Here is a 24,210-nt window from a genome sequence, read left to right as displayed (position 1 = left end):
CACATAGACAACTTCATTGAAATGAAATCCATTGAAGATATTAAAAACCAGAAAACACATCTACCTCTTGAAGCTCCCTAAATAGCAAATGTTCACAGTGAGATTTAGAGAGTTGCCATATGTTTGATCCCTAATCCCTCCTCCCTAATCCCTTGTATTCGGCCACTGTGAGAAACTGGATACTGGCCTAGGTGAACATTTTATCTGACCTATCTCAGTCATCCTTACATCAAAGCTTCACCAACCCAGTAGATCCATTCACAACAAGGTAAAAGCACAGAGCAAAGTCACCACCTTCTCTCTGTCTTCAGACCAGCTTTAACTGAAGTCTGCCTCAGGGGATCAATATTTTTAAAACATGCAAAAGCTGGTTTACATAGGCTGAGTTCCTAGTGCCATGATGCTGCACATGCTGCAGTTGTTTTGGATTTTTTCCAGTTTACTCAGTTTAGCTTCCTATTTTCCCAAAGGGCATGGCACACTTAAGCTTTAAGGTTGGACCATGTGATCCTTGAGGTCCCTCCCAACCTGATATTCTATGATTTAAATCTATGATTCATGATTTAAATGTGAAAGAGAAATGGTTGTTCACTCTTCAGGCCCCCCAAATCTGTGTATAGTCTCATACTCTAGTGTTTGGATGTATAACTTTCACACTGAGGTTTAAATTACCATAACAATTTTACAATTTCTGCCTATGCCTACAGTGCCAAATCTCAGGATTTATGGATTTATACTGTACCTTTTTGCTCGGCACTTTCTTCCTCATTCACCAAGAAAGCCATGTGGTAATTACCAACTTTTTCTGGATACGCCTTCTCTAGCTCACAAACTGAGGGATAGTGAGTGACAAACAGTGTCAGCGACTCCACCTACAATAATTAGACACATAAGAAGGTTTCGCTTTAAATTTTTTTAAACACAGTAGCATAGCACTGATATCCTTTATCCACACCCCTTTGCTCTCAGTTTAGACATGCCACATTTCTACAACGAAATACACGCCATGTCAAAATCAGCCTACCATAGTACATGTTGAAAAAGCATTTACAAGCATGTGTCAGGTTGAACACTTACATCTCTGATAAAATGTTCAAGTGTAGCATAAGCAATAGCGATTCCATCATGTGTGCTAGTTCCTCTTCCCAATTCATCCAGAATTACTAGTGATCTTGAAGTTGCTTTTCTTATTATCTCAGCAGTATCTGTCAGTTCTTCCATAAAGGTACTTCGGCCTTTGTAAATGTTGTCTGCTGCACCCATTCTGCATTGGGATACAAAACAGATCAATTTATTAAGTTCAAATAAGTGCCAGATAATGCTGGACCCCACCTTCCCCCGATAATAAAATTACTTTGTTATAAATCGATTGTTGCTGCTCCAAGCAGAGCAGAAAAACCCAGGCAGAACATTCACCTTCACCTTCACAAACTACTGCTTTGGAGAAAAAAGCAACAGCAGCACATGGTGCAGATACAAGGGTACTCTACAAGACCGAAAGCCCAGAGGGAACTCCTCATGTACCATTAAATAAGGGCTTGCTTGCATTCCCCAAGAGAACAGAGTATACAGACCCTATGGGCATCTGGGGAAGTACGGACTATAGGGACAGCAGAGAATTTTTGTGGGCCATCAGTAATCTAGTCCCAAGATAAATCCACGGGCAGAAATCTCAGCATCCCATGTCCACTTCTGTAATTGGGAGAAAATGAGGAGGTAGACAAGGGTGTATTTCTTAGCATGCAATTCTTCCATCTTGACAAAATGTACAAGGCGGCCTGCTCTTCCCTTCAAAAGGGCACTGGGAATTCAGACCAGTCAGTTGACTAGAAGGGTTCCAGCAAAGGTAGTTGTGAAAATGAATTTTACTTTTTTGGTTTAGTTCAAACATTTAATTTGTATGTTTTTTAAATGCTAACAACACTTGAAAGTATCAGATATTAGAATTTCCACGTAGAGACAGAATGGACACTCATGTGACCAAGTATTTGTGCATCCAAATACAGCAGTTAGTTCCCTCAGGCAGTAACAAAATAACAATTATTTCCCCTAATTCCACAAGTACACAATCTTCCCAGCATGCTTAAAAGTGATTTTAAGAGAAAAACTCTCCTCATCCTTTTACACATCTGTCCTTGAACCTACTGGTCTCCATGCAGGTGAGCTTCTCCTCTGCTCCACAGACGTACACATGCACATACACACACAAATTCTTTCATGTTTCATACAAGTCTTTCAGCAGTGTTTCAGATTCATGCAACCTTCAACCCTTAAATTCTATCTCAAATTGTGAAATTGCAGTTTTCATCTCAGAATCCCGTTGGCAATTCACCCTGTTTATCTCTTCTTCTGCAGCTTTCCTTACCTATTCAATTAACACGTTTTCTACCTGGAAGAAAGAACATTTTCTTTTTCCATATATGCTTTTCAATTACATTAACTGCATTACAATATCGCTTCTGAGATAGGTTATCACTAGCAAGCCACTGAGTAGGGCTGTAAAAATGGATTTGTTCACTCTCATCAGCCAATAATACAGTTACATACAAGCCACATTGATTTAAGGGAAACTGATTCATGGGCTTAGCATACTACATTTTCAAATATAACAGCTGGCCACAACAGTATTTAAAGTCAATCAAAATCTTTAAAGACAATCCCAATACAGCTTTTTTTCTCTCAGTCTTTTGCTACATCTCTCTCTAATATAATTGCTTCTGTTGCCTACAGAAGCACTATGAAGATACTCATCATTTTAGGAGGATCTTATGATTGTCAAGAATAATTGACCACCAATACCAAAATCTAGCAGGTTGGACCCAGTACAACTATGATTTCTATATATTCTCTGTTTCCTGCCCTGGAAATTTGGTATGGTGGCATGCGTAAGTTCACAACACACAAATCTTCAATTATAAATGAAGAAATTTTGGTTGGAGATGGGTATTATGATATAATGAGCAAACTGAGTGTTTTTATTTCATTGCATATGCACTACATACATACACAGTATGTATACTCCCACATACTCCAAAAGAAAGGTGATTTTGCAGATAAGCTAATTAAACTTTACATTAATTTCACTGAATTAAATATATAATTCAGGATATCAAGGCATTGTGTAATTAACATTTATTAATCCTGACTTAGTATTGCCATCTTTTTAAATGCTGGTTTAAGAACTATGAACATATTACTCAAGTTCTCACAGTGCCCCCAACATGTCCCAGTCCCTTTCCTAGTTTGGTTCAGTTGTCATGTACTGCTGTAAAATCAACAATCCCCCTTTATTGCAATATTGCACATATCTATAAAGAACAATATAAATTATATCTATTTTTAACACTATTATTAGTTCACCAGAACAACAAATAATTTTTATGTCTGAACAATATCTGCCTCCATAATGGGCAACTTTAGCCTTTGTTTCCAACCCTAGGATTATTATTAGTATTTTTTTATCATTTCCATTTGGCTTTTCATTACAGAGACAGCATCTAACAGGCTGTCTGTTCTGCACCTATGATGATTACACTGAGAGTTCTCAGTTCTATTTTTCTCTTAGATTGCATTATTTCCATAAATCACGTAGTCCCTCAAAATCATGTGGTCATTTTGTATCTAATTTACATTCATGAAAATAATTTTCAGAACTTCCTCACTAAATGATCAAGATACAAACAGAAATGAGTATTATCTTTCTCTTGTTAACAACAGCTGCAAAAGAAGCCTTTCTTTTCAGTATCTTAAAACCTTCAAATCCAACTCAGGCTTATCCACAGATTAAAAAAAAAACAAACATGTATTTTTAAATGCCATAAAAACTCTTAAATGTCATCCTTTGAAAATGGATAAAATTGTTCTTTCTGCCTCTGTCCTTGACACTAGAAGAATCATACTTGTTTTTTCAACTTACGTGATAAGCAATATTATCCCAGAAACTAGTAAGAATAGCTTTTAATGTGGATGATTGCATTTATAAAACTAACAGTTAATACGCAGCAAGGCATTGCTCCCTAACTTTATACTATATTATTCCTGAAACAATAAAGTTTTTGAGTCAAAACACCTACTGCTTAAACAATTCTTTTTTTCAAGTTTAAAACAGCCATAATAAATACCACTAAACTTCTACAAGGTGCAGTTGCTTTGAATTTACATTTTAATGTAGTTTGCCTCCTAAATGTTTTTATACATAAAAACATTAGAATTCTTCCTGCAATATTCAATAGAATCCAGATGATTTACTACTGTTAGCAACTACTCTATAGGTAATATCTGGGATTGCTATCCCTATGAATTGTTAGGGTAAAAATGCTAAAAGAAATGTTACAGACACTCATCTTAGCCTTAATGCCGCCAGCACTGAAACCATGGATTTTTTTGTTTGCCTTTTTGTTTTTACACATGGTCCTAATAAAGTCTCCAAGACTCACTTCCTCTGGAATGCTGCCTACAATGGGATCAGATATCTTTTGAACTTTCATATGTACACAAAAATAATTTCATTACATTTTAATGCTGCATTCATCACTACAGTAGATGACAATATAGTGGAATATGTGAAGAGGTATAAGTTGTAACGCAGACATGTTATGCACTACCCAAATTTTCTTTTCTTCCCTCTCTTCATTAAGAAAAAAAAAAAAGGGGGGGAGGGCGGGGGGAGAAGCACCCAGGGGAAAAAGGTTACAACAGAATAAGACAGTCACAAAAGCAAACCATCAGAGCAAGAACAATGCCACCCAACTTCACCAGCTCTATTCCTCTTCTTGTTAAAACACCAGCCAATGGAAGTAGTGACAGAGTTAATACGAAAACTTCAATTTCTGCTATGGATTTTCTCATGTCTATGTTCAGAAAGATTACTGCATTCTGCCCACAAGGAACGTGCAGATATCTAATGTGAAGAGTGCCTCTTTAGTGCTGGCAAGAGATCCATCACTCCTCAGCAACTGCAATTTGGCTGGAAACCACTTGTTATAATGTCTCTTTGACAGCCAACCAAATTTCAAAAAATTAAAAGTTCATCTTATAATGTTCAACACATTTATTATGTAAAGAAGAAAATAAAAGAGGAGGCATTATCTCCTTCCAGTGCTAGGTTTCAAGTGGTGAAGATTCCTGTCTATAGCCTCAAAAAAACAACAGGGAGGCAATGCTTTCATAAATTAATTTTTGGAGGGTAAGTTAGATTATATGGCAGCAGTAGCTACCTTTATGTAAACCAACTAGCACTATATGCTTAACCTGTATGTGATCCCTTAGAGAAAAAGATACAGATTTCCTTATTCCGCAGTAGCAGCATTGAAATGGTTGGTCTTTTAACCTGCTCTCCTGAGTCAATACATGCATGCAGTACTCACCTTTTCCAATGCAAGTGCTCATCATCCTGGGAAGGTATCCTATGACATTTTGTCCTACAAGGCTCTTAAATATTGGGAATTTTTTTAATGATACAAGCTATGATTCCACTCAGAAACCACCAGAACTAAACAGCACAACTTTTTTCCTTGCATCTGGAGAATTTTTATGTAGTCAGTATCCATTTAAACTTGTTCTCTACAAGCACAAACTAATATTGCTATGTGTGTCCCTGTAAGTTACCTCAAAGTCTGGTGCTTTCAAGCTTTTGATCAGCTAGACCGATCTGAGGGCTTTGACAGCCATCCATGAAAAATTTCTACGGAAGGAGGAAATTTAAATTGAGGTCACTGAGGTCTTCTTGGAGCTCTGTCTCTCAGCATCCTGTTATTGCTGCTTTCAAAAAAACAAAGTGTCCTGGAGAAGGGGATAGACTTGCAGACTTGATGATTAACAGTGGCATAAGAACAACAGCATAACCCAAGACATTGCTTTGGAGCGGAGCAGAGAGGTCCCCATAGAACTGCAGCTGACCTCTGCACCAGTCCAGAGGTGAAAGTGACAACATGTAGGTTAAAGAGAAATTGTTCCAGTATGACAGAAGGCAGAGGAAAAAAAAAACAATTCCAAAATAGAAAAATGAATCTGAAATCCAGAAGCTTCTAGTTAAGGTTTTTTCCATGCTATCTTTCAAATAAGTTATCCAACATGCTGTTAGTTGGCTTGATTATAAAATTAAGGCCACTGTGTGGGCCTCAGGTATTTTATTATTCTTTTATACTATTGTGAATCCCTCACACTGCTTGTGAAAATGACCAAGCAGCCCAAGAGCTCCCAGTGGTAACAAAAAGCATCTACATAGCACCGAACAAACCTAGACAACAAGACTGCAAAAACATTTCCTAAAGCCTTATTTTGATATAGTTGCCAACATCCCTGCGCTATTCATTAATTCTTAGTTTATTAAGATACTTAATGCTGAAAAAACCTTAAATGAAGTTTAAGATTTTTTTACCTTGATTTTAGAAAGATGCACTTGACTTTAAAAGTTCATTTAAAATACTTACTAGAGAATTGAAACCTAGTGCCTGTTACAGAAGAATAAGCCTAATTAGTATAGAGTTTCTACACATTGCCTTTGCAGTTTTCAAGAGAAAAAGGTTCAGCGGTTTCAATGACATTCAGGTTTCCAGGTATGGTTTGTCTTCCCAGGGATCAGAATTGAAGCCAGACTTCATCTCAGAACGTACTTATAGTCAAATTATTTATTCATCAAGAGCAATTAACAGTAAAAAAGAATTACTCTTTTCTCTGACAGTATCTTAAATGTAAGGTGTAGAATACCGCTCTCTCAATACCAACAAAGACATTAATTTTGTGATTCAAAGAGAACACTGAGAAAAATAAAAATAAATTCATAATGTGACTTTACACTCTCTCCCTCTCACACAAAACCCTTCAAAACGTCATTTCAAAGATCACTATATTTGAACAGGAGTTATTTAAATTAAGATAACTAGTTTATAGAAATAAAGTATGAGGTGGAGTCCTGCCTTCCATTTTATCCCTTTTCTTGCATGGGACTGTTCTCTACAACATATTTTTGATCAACACTGTATAGTTAATATTTTTTAAAAAAATCTCATAACTGTTTTGTATCCTTTTATTTTTTGCAGAAAACACTATTCCCAGATGAAGTTTCATGTGGTTTCTGCAGAAAACAAATAGTCACAAAAGTATAAATATTAACTGAAGATGACATAATAACAGAAAAACTTGATATTGATTTGACATGGATGGAAAAACACAAGGGCAGTTTCAACATAGAGGTTAATCTTCTCCCATGGAATTGGGTTATTGGTTTTCTATTAGGCACCCAGCAAACAACACTTATTGAGACTTCACAGTTTGTTCACTGTGAAAATAAATTTGAAAAAAAAAAAAAAAAAAAAATCCAAAGTTGTTCACAAATGGGTCTGCTAAGAAAATAAAAAAAGGCATCCTAAATGAAGGACTGGCAGGCTGACTACTGCATGTCCTTTTCTGCTGCAGTCCCAAGAATCCCAACACCTTTAACCAGAACAATCCTTCAATTTTGCCCAAAAAGGCAATTTGAAACCCTGCGTATCTTAGGAACACTCAGATGGCTAATGAGAATTTCACAGTGGTTAGTACAAAAGTAGCCCAACTTGGATACTGCAACTTCTGGCTACTTTCCACATACAATGAAAATTTACCAAGTAATCCTCTAGAAGATAGCATCTGCAAATTCATAACAGTTCACTGGCAAGAAACTAATGCTTCACACTCCCCCACAGAGTACTGGTAAATCATTTACTTCATTTCCATCAAGCTCTTACTGATTCAAACCAAAAACTGACAATAAGAAAAATAATTTGCAGAAACTGCAATTACAGAATTTTTAAAAAATAACTCTTATCCTAAGTATGACAGAAAGCATTGTTATCAGAATACTTACTATTTCTGCATTATTCATGGACAACTTCTGAGAAGTAAATGTGTGTGCAAAGTTACATGGCCGACAATGGTAGGCAATCAGAAGATGCTCATGATACTAACCTATTTACAGTCAACATGCACACATGTGCTCAACCATTTCTACAACTGTTATCTGCAAACTTCAAATGAAGAAATACCGATGGTGTTACCCAATTTAGAAGAACAGCTGTTGAAAAGCCTGACAGAATGCATTACACTTTAATGTAAAAAACATGTTTATTTTGTAAATTATTATAGACATACGATACTCTCAGCCACTGAGAAATTAATGAAACTAGTAAAACTTAATACCATTAGGGATACATACTTTGCAAGAGTATGTATCTCTCCCCCTGGAGAGAAAAGCAAGTCCAAAGTGATTTTAATACCCAGTTTCATAGTAATTTTTACCTTTTTTTTTTTTTTTCCTTTTCCATATCACTAGGTAATTGAAATAGCCAGAACAAGTAATCACTTAAATCCTCATTACCTTATAGACCTGGCCAAGAAAGGCATGCTGCACACACGAGCACGCCAGTATATTAAAAGAAACGTATCTAACAGGATTAGCTTTCAAGATGTGAACTGCATTGATTTTTTGATGAAAGCCAGAGGAAAGAAAAACATCCATGGATTGCAGGGAACATTCAATATTTTAAAAGCTTCACCTTGATTGACAGAACAGGTAGGACTGAATTCAGAAGACAAAATAGCAGTCTAGTCAATAGAGTCACTGAGTGAAAAGAAGTTACCAATATTCTCTCATTCCTAACGTTTTATAAGGCAACAGAAATTCAGTTGTTCTTCCAAAAGCTTATGCTACATTACCTAGATAAGAACACTTGAGAAAGTAATTTTCTGAAATTCAGCAATGATATCCTCAATAATACAAGAATCTTTAAAAATACTTGTTAGATCACTTAGGGCAAACACATCACTCACTGTTGAAGCAATCCAGCAAATTTCTGGTTAATTCTAAAATTTTCCACTGTATTTTAAAATTGGACTTGCTTGAGTCTAAATTCTACTTTCTCCATCCCACATTACTCACAACTCTACAGCAGGTGGCTGTCAGGGCATGAGGGCTGAGCTCTTAGAGGAGCGGAGTGTCTGGTAGCAGAACAAGAACACCAGAGCAATAGCTTAAATTCCACGTTAAAACATGCAATGGATTTTATACCTAACCTATCAATGGATTGACTTCCACAGGTCCATCAGCTTTTACATTTACTCAAACATAGTGAAAGCTATGATTTGTTCCTGTACAGAGGTACTAAACTGAGGTTTCTATTGCAGCTGCTTCTTCTGCCAGAGAGATCTGCCAGCACAGGCAATCAGTCGATACCAGAAGGACAATACTAGATGGAGAAGTTTATGAAGGCTCCATTAAGCAACTAGAACTCCAAACACATGCTTTTACCCTGATTTCTCTGCAGGAAACCATTAACACTGTATAAATGTTATTGATGGTCAAGAGTTAGAACAGATTAAGAGTACAATAATTTTCCTGCAGGGTAAATTATAAACAAATTAGGGTGCTTATTTGCAAGCCATCAATATTAGCCTGAAGAAGGTATAAAAATTAAGGCAAAGAAACACCCAAACCTAAAATATGCATAGGTTTACACTTACTACTCTCAGATTCCATCAAGGGAACTCAAGATAATTAAGTTAATGTGCATTAATGTAGCTGAAGGATTGAGGCCAAGGGGGGATTACAAAGCAGAAACTATAGCAACAGTCTAGGGATAGTAGCTGAAGCCATTCAGCACAAGTGAACTCTTCCCCTTTAAACCTGTGAACACCACAGAAAATCCAATTCAAATTGTGACTAGGTTAAATCATAGCATGGAAAAGTTTTAGAAAGGTAAATATCATCATTCAATGTAAAAGTGTAAACTGTACTGTAAAATAGCTGGTCAGCTTCACAGGCAAAATCCTGCCTCTGCCTCCATTATGGGGAAAGCCTTTCAATCTCTTTCAGGAATACAGCACATGTGGCAGAAATGGTTTTATAAATCTCACTGTATATATCAATAACTGTCTTTTATTGACTTAAATTAATTTTCAAGCCTGTTTTAAACCCCTACAAACAACACAGTTTGTATTTACTGACTTTATCAAATGCCATGTATGTAAACCAAAGACTTTGTTAAATTTATAGTAATATATTATGAAATGAACAAAGACATGAAACTAAATTAGCTAAATATATGCATAGCATAGTTTAATTTATTTCTACAGAGCTACAGAACACTGTCAGAAATAGTTACAGCTCAAATGTACTGTGATACGTCCAAGACACAACTTTACCAGAAAAACAGAACAAAATAATATTCAATTTAAAAACACTAACTACAACTTTTACTTATTCTCTTCTTTTTCAGAAAAAACATCTTCACATGACAGAAAATACATGCACTGAATTTAATACACCACCGTTTTTTTTTCCTCCTGAAAGTTGTGAATAATTTACCCTAGAGGTGTAATTATATGACTATAAGCAAAAATGAAAGGCTTAAGTAATTTTTGTTATTCTGGCAATAAACACAAATACAATTAAGAACGAACGAAATGAAAGAAACTACTGTGCCATACAGAAGTAACATTTCTGAACATTACTTTTGGGTTCTTGACAACTAACAAGTTCTGTTTGTCTGACTGTCACTGTTGCTTTCCAGAGCAATACAAACAATACCTGTTTAGCATATCAGTATATAAAATTCTTGTGTTGACTTGCCAGTCACTTGGGATTGCTTTATATCAACGGTTCCCTACTTTTCTGCACAATACATAAATTAATGTGTATGGCAAAACCAGAAAGCATTACTACATATATATATAAAAAATAAACAAAGATGTGGAAAAAGTACCTTTGCTTTTAAATTCTCTGACCCTTATCTTTCAGAGTAACTGCACAGGAAAATTGAGAGAACCAAGTCTTTTTCCAAAGGAAAATCTGAAAAACTTTCAATTTAAATATTTCTTTTCAAGTGTAAGTAACTTGGAAAATGTAACAAGGCATCAAGCAAAGTTAGGGCCAAAACCAGGTAACATACAGACAAGTTGCTCTGCTCAGATAAATTCCTCCACAGTTTCTATTCAGCACTCAATATCCTGATAATTTCAGTTTTACAAAGGGCACCTGCAAACTGCCCTGCCAAACACTGTTGTCATCTCAAGACTAGAATTTCGTAGCCTACATTTTTATGATAAAGGTATGAAGAAGCTGACTAGCTGAATCTTCATGCCAGGTGTTCTGATTTAACTGATATTTCTAGGGCAAACAGGAAGACTAATCTTCATAATCCTATCCTGTAAGCCCCCCCGCCCCAAAATCAATAAAGCTTAATAAAGCAATAAATGGAAGCAAGGAATTTTTTAGTCTGCTAACTGATCTTCTGACTTAAAAACAACAAAGTTCGCATGTGATATAAAAATGAGAGACTATATGCTATTCTGGCAAAACACTGAAGAGTTTGTCATGAAGGACAACAACTTATTATTGCTAAGTATGTGAATGTACAATACCTATGCCAGTCCAGCCCAATGATCTGACTAATTATGGAGGCTGTGATCAGCACAAGAATTCCAAAAAAGGTGGAGAAACCTTGAAATGGTACTGATGCAGTAACTTCAGTAAAGATTTTTTCAGTATATTTAAAAAAAAAAAAATATCATGCTTATGTATTTTCTCATGTATAATTCCAAGTATAGTATAGTTTGGCTAAGACGTATTACAGAATAAAATCAATGTAGATCCCTTCAAGGAGTGAAAAGCAATACCATCATACTCCACTCATAAAATAAAGGACTAACAATAAGAATGGGACAGGCCCTTTTGAGACTGGGAGACCATTTAAGCTCTGCAAGTCTTTCCAGCACGCTAGTAACCATTTAAAAATGTCATCAGCGTGCTGCCCCCTCAGCAATCAAGTTTAAGTACACAGAGTAGGTTTGCATGGAGGATGTCCATTTCTTTATTGTGTTTAGTGAAATCACTATGTAGGAAGAGACTTCTACCTAAGAATGCCTCTAAACCATTTTCAAGCAAGTGAATTCCTGGGCAGTTTCTTTGCTAATACAGCTCATCTGTGAACCAAGCAATGCTTAAGTAGCAAAGATATAACAAGCTGCATTCTGGTCATATACTGCTCTCTTTTGCAACCTTAGTTTGCCTATTGCTATGCAAATAGCAACATTTCTGCAACTTTAATGGAGCTTGTTATTTATTTATTATTTTAAATGCAAAATTTTTCCCTCTGTCCTGCTCCTGTGCAGCTCCCTTCTACTGATCAACTGGTAGAACTGTAATGAAATTAAGTGCAACATTATTTACCTAGTCACAAAAAGCTGGGGAGTTTTTTGCCAGCAGCAGTTAGATCAATGGGACATTGATTTCCATTAACATTTATGAGCACTATTTTGTTTTTTTTCTTAAGTGATTTACCTTAGGTTTCAATTTCTTGTGAAAAGCACCTGGAAAACATCTTCCACTCAATTTCCACTCTGATGGAAACATTCTTTTTCCTGCTTCACATACCACTCCAACCTGTGCTTTCTGAATTTCTCAAGATTTCTTGTAAAATGTACTCTTAACAAGCCTTGGAACATTTTAATCTGTTAAAGTAAATCATGCAATTTCAAACATCTTTCAAATTTTAATGATGGCGACATTCCAATGAAGCAAAGAAAAAATAAACTTCCAAAATTGATTGCCCAAATGTTTGCAGGTTTTAACACAGTATTTGGTTTACATCATGATTTTTAATTGTACCAAAATTTGCAATGACACCATAAATATATACATTTTATCCAGTTAAAAAAAAAATTTTCTGGAAAGAAAATAGTGAGGTTTGTCTACCAGTTTCTTTCAGCTCCACACACTCGTTGACAAAAGAGTAACATGAGTTTGTCAAGTTGTCAGAATTAAATAGCTGTTAAAGTATTTAGGAAGGTAACATCCAAAATATATCTATTGTAAGACCTTTTTGAAAGTCAATTCCACCATTTAGAGATCAAAGAAACATTCTGAATATAACATACAGAGGAGAGCATTGTGGCATGTTTGATGCACAACCTTTAAAGAAACCCTTCATCCCTAAACTGTCCTCCAAGCTTTAACAGCATTTCTTTCCAGATTATCATCTCTGTTCTTATAGACCATGCCAAAATAAAGAAGCATTAGGGACCTTAAAACAACTTCAGGTGTTCCTAAAGGTCCCTTGCACCAAATGTAAGAATTTGCTGCACATACTCAGTTCTGCATTATAATATAGACTTGTAGGTGTAATAAACTTGTATTTCTCCTACATGGGAGAGCAATAAGACAGTCAGAAGCTGACACCAGTTTGTTTTTTCACATTAGCTGAGGAATAACCACACTCTACTGTGCGCCATAGGAGGACTTGACAGAAAGACCAAATTATGTACTCTCCTGAGTCCTCTGCATCTCAAGTTTGTGCTCTTCAGCTGATGATCATGCCATTGACAATACATGAGATCTTTCTGGCACAAGGAAGACAAAAAACCCCTCCAAATAAATCGTGCACACCAATGGGAAAAGACATCTTGCACACACCCTGCAAAAAAAAGATACGTGCAGTCCTTGCAGGGGTTATGGGAACAGGCCAAGTGCTCCATGCATCCTGCATTCTTGCATGAGCCTACAGAGGCTCAGCCACAAACGTTCCCCTATTTTCTGGCCCATAAATTCTCTTTTAGGTGCCAACAATCAAAGCGGAGAAATAATACAGGTGAAAGAATCCATGATGAGTGTAGTAACTCATACAAGAAATGCCACTTTGGAATACATAAATGCCCTTTCCTCTTCCATCTTTGTGGATCCAATCGCACATGACTGACATGGGTCTTTGTGCTTACAGGGTGATGGAAATGAGGAGCCAGTCACAGCAGTCAAGCAGACATTCAAACACTGCTTTTTTCGACGTAACATCAAGCTCTCTACCATGTGAGTGTGCAACGCTCACAAATTTAAGCAGAATGGGCCACAACTCGTCTTCGCAAATTTCAGGATCAGTTGAAGATAGTACCTGAGCATTAGCAGGCAGCAAGGGAAGTACAGCCACCAGCTGGAAGAACAGCACGAGGCATAGAGTTACCCACTTAGAGGGACGCTGTGATGAAATGTCTTGGCCTTTAAAGCAGCTTCCTGTTGACAAAAAGAGACTTAACCCCATCAGCATCACCATGTTAAAACAGGCATATGTATACATAATGTCATTCCTTCTTTAAACTGGAATGCATAATATAAGTTGAGTGGCTGACTTCTGCGAAGTGTTGAAAACATGCATTGTCACTTTGTCCGAAGAACTGAGAAGACGAAGGAGCTTGCTTTCCTTGCACCTATTTCTGTTTCGTAGAAGAGAAAGAAGGATTATCTGGTGGACACTACTAGGGTGCCTCTAAGACACAGTCCCACTCTGTCACAATAAAGCAGGCTCAACTGGAATAAAAAAAGCCAATCTGTGATGTGCTGGGACTGATTGGCAGTACCTCGCTCACTGACACTCCTATGGCAAACTGAGTAATGCATGCACCTGGGATGTCTTTTCAAGGGTAGATACAGCCTGTTCATAGACGTTTTGCTAAACTCTAGAAAGACTGTGTAGGTAAGGCAGTAAGTAAAGTCCCCTGAACTGTGTCACCACATGCAACAGCTGTGAGGACATAGCAGTACGCACATGGGTAGGTCATCAAATGCAATTTTCAATAACAGGAAGTGATCTTCAGCTGGCAAGTCTCTCAGTAGAACTGTTGTCCCTTGCAGCAATCAAAATTCTTTCCCTTTACCAAATCCACTGATCAACTCAGAATCACCACTCCTTGGCAAGGTACATGGCTGGAACAGTATCTTGGCTGTTGGACTTGAAATAAAATGACCCAACTAAGGCCAGTGGCGAGGGGGATGAAAGTCCCTCATTATTTCAGTGTTGGATGAGGCTGGCAGTTCTCAACCCATGTAGAAAACATTCTTTCTTCTCTCCTTTCCTCTACCTCCTCCCTCTCCTTATAGACCCAAAGATCACAAAAGCTGAGAACAGTTTCCTGTATATGAACGACATACATGGGATATGAGGTACTTCTCTGCTCTGGGGTCTGAAGACTGCCTTCAAAGACACCTTCAAGAATCACAGCCTGAATCTGATGCTCTCTCCCAGTTTCCACAACTCAAATAGACCACATGCAAGCCAGGGACACATGCAAGTACCTCAGCAGGACACAGCTTCTGCTGAATCAATCAGAAGCATCACATCACTGTACAATGGCAACAGCTTAAAGGCAGAAGGCCTAATTTATACGGCTTGCAACTTTGTCATGCCAAAGAGACATGTAAGGATCAGCTGCCTGAAGATTTCTGCACTCTAGTTTTAGTTGAATATTCAACTATTACACATGTTAAAAATCATTATACAAGGAAGAAAGACAAACAAAAAAAAAAACCAAAATAGCTATGTAACAAACCCTAGAACAGATAGATTCAGGGTTCCACTTGTGGCCATATCTATCTGAGAGAACTTGTATATTGACATGTAGTACAAGCTAGAACAAAACAGTCTCTGAGCAACCACCATCTGTTTTCACAACATTTTCAGATATACAGTAGAATTTGAACTGAGTATCTCCTAACCGTCGACTTAGCAATGAAGAGCACCTTCCATGTTAAAAATACATTTAAATCATCTGTAACAAGGATAAAACGTAGGACACAGTTCTGTACACCTGAATACAGGTCATGTGATGCACAGAGCCTATACCAAGACAACTGCCTTGAAGTGCAGGCAACTGTATGTCTTACACAAACCAGAACAATTAAACTGCTGCCTATCTAGGTAACCTACCACTACAACCTGCTAATCTGTATTGCCAGCCTCCTCCACACCTCTGTTTTCTTAATACACCTTCTTAGACAATTCAAACTCTATTTCTTTACCATCATGAGGATTAAAAACATGCTGAGAATCAGTAAACAGCAAGATAACTTGAACAAGACGAAGTGCATGAGAGGATAATCTACATGCATCGTCCTGATGCTTCTATTTATTCCTTTAACCTTTGAGCATGTGGCACATAACTTGCAAGAGGCAGTTTCCAAGTGCAGTTGAACCACAGTGCAAGGTATTAGTTCAGGCAACTGAAGCTGCACCTTTAATAGTATGCCAAATTTCGCTGATGGTATAAAACCTCACTGGAAGATGAAAGTGTGGCTGTGCATACTTGTGTCTGATTACTGAAGTAAGTGAAATAGCTTTTTTTTTTTTTTGAAGATGAGAAAGCCAGTCAGATAAGTGCTCTGGGAAGAAAAATTCTTCTTTGACCTTTTACCATATCTAGAGTTGGTAGGAGTTGGTGTCCTTCACAGTATTCTTACTAATGGTAGCTTGTAATTTCAATAAATTGATTCTTAAAATGTTGAACACAAGGCATTTGGTAATTTGAACTATTAACTAGCTTGTTTATTTGAACATATTTTACCTTCAAATTGTTGTAACATTCTCTCTCTCAATTTTGAAAATTGACCCTCATGAAGAATTACTGATGACCTACAGGAAGTAGGCTGAAGTTTTCTAGCTGTAAGAAATTATATCAATAATTGATTGTAGATGGGAACTCTTTAAAGTCAGCTTTCTTCAGCAGCTAAACATCACCTCTTCTGAAAGCATGATTATGTCAACAGAATTTCTTTCATTAGTTCCTGCATATGTGTGTGTCCACATTTGCTTCGTCTTTCTACACAAACACACAGAAAAGTATTATGCTAATATCAATGTCTGAATAACTATATTAGAAGAATTAATATAAATTGATGGTTAATTTTAAGCAAAAATTGAATTCATTTACTGCAATGAGAAACTTGGATGGGATTTTGAAACATCAGAGAATTAAATACACAAATACCATTAAAAGTCAATATAGATTGGGTGCTGACTCTTCTTAACTACAATGGCTCTGATTGAGTTAAATTTTTTAAGCCAAGGTTGCATGAAAACATCATCCCTGATTGGACATGGGAAAAAAAACAAACAAAGAAACTATCAACCAACAAAACATCCTCAAAATATTGTGTACTCCCTCCATATCACATAGCCATCCCTTAAATAATGGGCATAGCATACGGTCTGAAAAGTAGTAATTTTTTTTTGTACAAAAATGGTTTACCCATATATTATTTTTTTCATAAGACAATGTAAGTGCAGTTTTCAAGTTTTTATATAAAGTCTTTTATACAAAGACTTTAACAATACAATATAAAAATCTATTCTAAAAATAGCTTTAAATGAAAATGCGGAAATACAGAGAATCATTTAGTGTCTTCTTAGTCTGATGTTATGAAGCTGGGGCCACCAAACAATAAAGCAAACTTTTTACTTATTTCACAACCCCTAGTATGCCCTTCCTAGGATTAGGAACAAAGCATAGCAACGGAAATTGCAAGGTGGCATTTACACATAAGAAATGGTGAGATCTGGGAGAGTCCATAAGAGCACTCACAAGACTTCCTTAAAAAGTGAGTAACACAAGCAGGGTCCTGCAGGAAATTACTCTTCCACCCCTCGCAAGTTTTCAATTTACAGACTTGTAACAGCATATCATCTGGACTTACGGGCATTATGCAATGGAAGGTTTTTTCCTTTTCCTCCTCTTTAGGATGAAATTATCAACACTACTCTGAAATGTCTGGACTAGCCTTAGCACTGTATTGTGTCTATACACCCAGTAATGAAGATGAATCTCTCCTATTTTCATTGTACCTGTAAGCAATACAATTCCTTTTGCATCTTTAAAAATATTTAATACAATGCAGTATTTAAAGTCAATTTAGGGAAGCTATAATACATAAATACTAAATATATACAAAGAAATAACCATAGTAGCAACCTTTTAATTTCCATGGAAACCCTACTTAGAACACAAGATACAAGTCCCAGATGAACGTTAATCTCTTAAACCTATATAAATTCACACTTGGAAGATGCGGTCTGCAAAGAAGAGACTGCAACAATATTCCAAAAGATTTAGCAAGCAGCAGAACTGTTGGTATTCCTGATGCACAGAACTCCTCATAGAGTCAGCCTGTAAAGCATCGCTCACAGCAGGGGTGCTATACTAATAGCAGCATCTAGAAAACAACACACCATAGCAATGATGAAAATAACTTGGAAACTGACATCTTCCCATGCAATGTTTTTAAAAGATTAAAAATATACCAAAATTATCAACAACAAAAATCCCATTTTCCAGCAAGACACTTGTGGCCTGGGGTGGCAGTGCAGAAAGGAGGTCTGCAGAGCTGTATCCTATTTAAATAAATAATAAAAAAACACCAACAGAAAAACTGAACTAAACAAAATCAACCCCCAAAACAAAACAAAAAAGCAAAATTGGGGTGAGTTAAGACAACAACCTCTGATCTCTTCAAGCTTATTCCGTACCAGAGGAGAGCTCTTGTCAAAAGCTGATGCTTTAGAAATGTATGTTCAACCAGAGCATTAAAGAAACAATGTAAGACATGTAATGTGGCAGCTGAATTTATTGTTTCTCTCCTCCGACTTGGTATTAAAAACTATTACAGGGATAACTTTCTAGGGCTAAGAAATACCACGAATATAACATCACATAAACCTGCCTGACAAACTTATACACTTTAAAACCTTTCCCAGAAACCTGGCAGGGGGAAGGAATCCCATCTACAAGAAAGGCCGGAAGGAGGATCCTGGGAACTACAGGCCTGTCAGCCTGACCTCCGTACCGGGGAAGATCATGGAGCGGTTCATCTTGAGGGTGCTCACAGGGCATGTGCAGGACAACCAAGGGATCAGGCCCAGCCAGCACGGGTTCATGAAAGGCAGGTCCTGCTTGACCAACCTGATCTCCTTCTATGACCAGGTGACCCACCTAGTGGATGAGGGAAAGGCTGTGGACATTGTCTACCTGGACTTTAGTAAAGCCTTTGACAGCATCTCCCATGGCATTCTCCTGGAGAAACTGGCAGCTCGTGGTTTAGACAGGTTTACTCTTTACTTGGGTGAGGAACTGGCTGAATGGCCGAGCCCAGAGAGTTGTGGTGAACGGCGTTAAATCCGGCTGGCGGCCAGTCACAAGTGGTGTTCCCCAGGGCTCGGTTCTGGGGCCGGTCTTGTTCAGTATCTTTACTGATGATCTGGATGAGGGCATCGAGTGCTCCCTCAGTAAGTTTGCAGACGACACCAAGTTGGGTGGGAGTGTTGATCTGCTGGAGGGTAGGAGGGCTCTGCAGAGGGATCTGGACAGGCTGGATCGATGGGCAGAGGCCAACTGTATGAGGTTTAATGAGGCCAAGTGCCAGGTCCTGCACTTTGGTCACAACAACCCCACGCAACGCTACAGGCTTGGGGAGGAGTGGCTGGAGAGCAGCCCGGCGGAAAGGGACCTGGGGGTGCTGGTTGACAGCCAGCTGAACATGAGCCGGCGGTGTGCCCAGGTGGCCAAAAAGGCCAACAGTGTCCTGGCCTGTATCAGCAATAGTGTGGCCAGCAGGAGTAGGAAGTATCGTGCCCCTGTACTCAGCACTGGTGAGGCCGCACCTCAAATCCTGTGTTCAGTTTTGGGCCCCTCACTGCAAGAAGGATGCTGAGGTGCTTGAGCGTGTCCAGAGAAGGGCAATGAAGCTGGTGAGGGGGCTGGAGCACAAGTCTTATGAGGAGCAGCTGAGGGAACTGGGGTTGTTTAGTCTGGAGAAGAGGAGGCTGAGCGAGACCTTATTGCTCTCTACAACTACCTGAAAAGGGGTTGTGGCGACGAGGGTGTTGGTCTCTTCTCCCAACTAACTAGAGGCCATTTCCTCTCGTCCTATCACAAGTTGCACCACGGGAGGTTTAGATTGGATATTAGGAAAAATTTCTTCACGAAGAGGGTGGTCAAGCATCGGAACAGGCTGCCCAGGGAGGTGGTGGAGTCGCCATCTCTGGAAGTGTGGATGTGGCGCTTCAGGACATGGTTTAGGGGACATGGTGGCACTGGATTAATGGTTGGACTTGATGATCTTGAAGGTCCTTTCCAACCTTAGTGATTCTGTCATTCCCAAAACCTAACCCAAAAAAGCCCAAACCAACCAAAATAGTGGTGCCTACTTCCTGGACAATCCCTGTACACCTTGAGCCTCTGAGCTGCAGAATCTGGTAGGTTACTACTTTTCTTGTTGCAGAAGGTGAAGTTCATGATTGGGAGAAGGCAAAAACGAAGCAGGAGTTAGGCAAAGACCAGACTGGGCTCTAAAGACCCCTTTGTGGCTACTGACAAACAAATACAGCAGGACAGAAACGACCACTCACAACTGACCTACTTGGGGAGCACAGATCATCATTACTTGGATATGTAGAGCAAGGAAGGCCCCCATACTCCACAGGCTGAAGCAAAATCATGATGCAAGTATTCTAAACTTTTGTACTGGAAGGAAAGCTACAACTGGGTCAAGATCTAATACTCAGTAAGTACATCCCAAATGGCTCATGCCTGTCCCAGCAGTACAACCAGTTCCCTCAAATTACATTACACCGAAGAGAGACATTTAAACAGATGCACAGACAAGCAGTTCTGCTGATAATCGTTCACAAATTTAAGTGACCGTCCTGGATTTCTGAAAGAATGCCATACAGAAACTCAGATTTTTTTCCTTCCTGTTAATCTTTTCACTAATGCATGGCTATTTCTATCTCAATAATATATTTTCAAATTCTTCTTGCTTAATATTGAGCCAATTAGTTTATCTTAATTGCCAGCACAGTAACAAGTAATTCTTTAGTATACTCATCTGGTGTTTGACACATTTCACGTTAAATGAAGAATGACATATCCAACTGAGCTTCCAAAGCTAATTTAGATGGAGGGTGGGGGAAAATCAATCCGCTGTCTTAGAATCTGACTGGGCTTCAAATTAAATGGTTTGAAACCTCACAGCCAGTAAGTAACACACTCTATGTCTGCTTGGCTTGAAATCCAAAAGCGTAAGTTTTACCTTCAACCACACTACTTTATCAGAACAAATATGAAAAATACCTATAATATAGAGGAAAGCCAAGTGGAATCAGAGAAATGCACTGGGGAAACAGGTGGAACTCAGACACAGTAATTTCAAGGTTTTCACACTGCAGAGGACAAGAACCAATTTGTTCACTTTCTAGTGGGCACAAAACAAAATGGCACCCCCAGTGATTGTGTCACATTTCTTCTTTTTTCTGCAGAAATAATCCTATTGCAATGACAGTCAAAAGTAGAGGAAAGGGGATACTAAGCTTAAGAGTAACAGACTTATGTGCCTATGTTAGAAATTAAGTCAGTGTGAACGTAAATAAAGTACTCTAAGTTCACCTTCAAAACACAGAGGAGGACAAAAATAATCTTCATATTGTTAGTAATGTTGTGAAGTTTTTTCTGTAAAGTAAATCATGTCTTGTGCATCTCCATGTCCCCTTGAGAAATGCTTATCCAATCAATCAGTCAATTACTTTCAACACAGGGTAGGGAAAAAAGGTAACCATTTTGAGTTTGCAGCTCCAATTAATTTTGGAAAAATAATACAAATTGTTTTCTAATTTGTTCAACTGCTTAGCACTGAAGTGCATCAAAGCACAATTTCATTCATTTTTGTCGTGACACGATGAGGCATAGGAATATAACATCTTTATATCATAAAGCAATCCCAGATCAGCAGTATTTAGATTCTCTGTTAAAAGTTAACTCTGAAATGCACTCTGCCATCACAAAACTAGAATTTCAGGAAAGAAAATTCACCATAGACACAATTGTTGTGAAACTTACAACCATAAATAATTTTCCATCTCAATACTATCAGTAACACAGAACTTCTGCTGATTAAAAATAATTAAAGAAAAAAGGGAAAAAACAGCTGGATAATCCTCGGTAATATTAGATTATAAAATACAAAAGTTTTGACTGTACTGATAATCTTTAAAAATTACTCAGCACTATCTTAAAAATGATACTGAGACACGCTGAGTGAAATGAACTGTCATTATTCATTCCTTAAAAGACATGAAGTAAAGTGTGTTCAAGACTGATAGTACAGGAAGGATAATAAGCATAGTATATAAGCAGCCCCAAATTCTCAGTCTCGTGTTGTTAGTAAGTACAACTGTGCTGCACAGCAAAACTGTAACCTGACTTTTAGAGGTGACAGCATTCATTTAAGGTGAAACATCATTTGGCTATCACCCAGTAGAATAAATTTGGCTGAGATGTCCATTCAGGCAGATGAAGTTAGATATCTGGATCTTAATCAAGACAGACACATTGACATTCTTATCCTTCAGAGATTCAAATATTCCAAAAGAAGTACTAGAGCTTACCAGAACTAACAACCAATGCATATATTTAGAATGAAAAAGGAAACTTCAAGTATAAATTCTGAAGTTCTAAATGAAAAATGAAATTATACTTTGATATAGACACACACACACCCTGTCACAATAATGTTTTCAAAAACATCCAGTAATTTTTGAAAGATTACCTGGTAAAAACACCATCCACAACACCAATTGTCGACTCCTCTGCGGGAACGTAAGAACCAATCTGTGCCATGACTGTGATCAATGCAACTTGCTTTATATAGGAGCTCTTTCCTCCCATGTTGGGTCCAGTTATTATCATGACCCTTTCACCATCTCCCTGGAAACATAAAACAGTGGTCAAATATATTGTCCTGTACATGACACTTTCTTATAAAAGACTGTTGTGTGTGTGCTTAGAGGGATAAAGGAGAAGTCGCCAGGATTAAACTCATTGCATTCATTTTTCAAGATTTTATGAAGCCTCATATGGAAAAATCTTCCTAGGACCTCTCCAGGCTGGTGAGAGAAAAGCATCGTAATCAACTTTCATTACTCTTGAGCAGAACGGACAGAGTGAGGAGGAACTCTCCCTTTCTCCATCAAGGAGCCAAGAAAGCACTCCAAGAACCTTCTATGCAATTTTCCTTGGAGAAAGGGAGAAACTAATCAGCTTTCAGCATAGCCAGTGCTGTCCTAATTTGGTCGTGATCTGCATTCCTCTCCAGTTAGAGTTCTCATTGCCAAATGGGGAGAAGATCTGGCAGACGAAGACCTGACCTAGATTTTTACACCCATTCATAATTGCTTGCCTTGGTACAACATACGCACATTCAAACAAACTGGCTACAAGAAGAAATCAAGACATTGCCAAGTTTGGCAATACTTGACTGCAACACAGATATTGTGAGCAGACTGTATCCAGTCTCTGATTGATCAGTGTATCTAACCACTGAAATCCTATGGAAAATGAAATCAGATGCAAGAGCTTGTCTCAGCTGTAAGACTCCCTGTGGTACTGCTACGTGCCTGTGGCTCCAGAATAAAACTGTCTTCCTCTGGTCCAAGACAATTGCTAATATAAATTAAAACTCATCAATGAATCTATAAGGCTTTCTTATAGTCTGAATCAAGACTAGGAAATTAAGTTAAGCAAGGATTTCAGACAACTAGACTTTTCCCTTCCACTGGGTACATGCAATGAAATCCAACAACTGATGAACTAACTGAAAGTCAGCCTATTCCACTGCCCCATGGGAGGGAGGCATATAAGAAAGGACAAGTTGTGCATAATGAACATTAGCCACACTACTTAGGAAACTTGGAACTGATCAGGCACTGTGACAACAACAATACATCTCCACAGAATAAAGATCGTGATATTTACAGATTCATATTTTGATTGGGCTTTCATTCTCTTAATAGGGAGGCAAATAAAATTCATATAGGACTGTCGCTTATGTCATAATCCAGATCATACAGAAGGTACATGCAATCAGTATTTATTATATGTGAAAAGCTGTTTAGCTTTTGCTAAGAAAACCCTGCCCATAAGGAAGTTGCAGTAAAGTCAAAACCCAGAAAATGCCATTATCAGTAATAAAGGATGGAGGTAATAAAATGCATATGACTATATGGGAACAAAATTCATAACATTTTAGTCTCTAAGGTACAGTTTCAATACTGCTACTAAAACTTCATCAGGACCGCCATTTGGCTCAACACAACAGAATTTATAGATACTTAAAACCAGAATGAGTTCATCTGTTAAAATCCACAAATCTCTTGCATGTGTTTGGTATCGCTCCAGGGTCCCTCCAACCATGTTGTGAGACTGGTGGCTGGACTGCAAAGCCAGCTTTCAGAAAGAACATATGCTGTAACATCAGACCAGAGAACCCATCTGCCCTTACAATTGCATGCAGCCATAAGCTAACATCTTACTGGAATTTATGGCTGAAGTTAAAAGTACTAAAAGAATCCATGAATCTTTGGGGAGGAG

The 24,210-nt window shown here is 37.9% G+C and overlaps 1 protein-coding gene across 1 annotated transcript in view; it reads right to left on the bottom strand.

The window, feature by feature from the left end:
- MSH3 (mutS homolog 3) overlaps positions 1–24,210 on the bottom strand; it is a gene marked incomplete at its 3' end in the record, with an annotated part of 113,490 nt that overhangs the window by 5,135 nt on the left and 84,145 nt on the right. Inside the window, exons 20-22 of the mRNA XM_082013027.1 lie at positions 22,391–22,548; positions 1,078–1,264; positions 743–872 (exon numbers count right to left, since the gene is read on the bottom strand). Coding sequence (XP_081869153.1) covers positions 743–872; positions 1,078–1,264; positions 22,391–22,548 — 475 coding nt within the window. The remainder of the gene's footprint in view (positions 1–742; positions 873–1,077; positions 1,265–22,390; positions 22,549–24,210) is intronic.

The sequence above is a fragment of the Phaethon aethereus genome (genome assembly GCF_964289735.1).
Source record: "Phaethon aethereus genome assembly, chromosome: Z".
Lineage (NCBI taxonomy): Eukaryota > Metazoa > Chordata > Aves > Phaethontiformes > Phaethontidae > Phaethon > Phaethon aethereus.
Note: the sequence above shows the minus strand (reverse complement) of the source record. Positions and strands in the feature narration are given on the sequence as shown.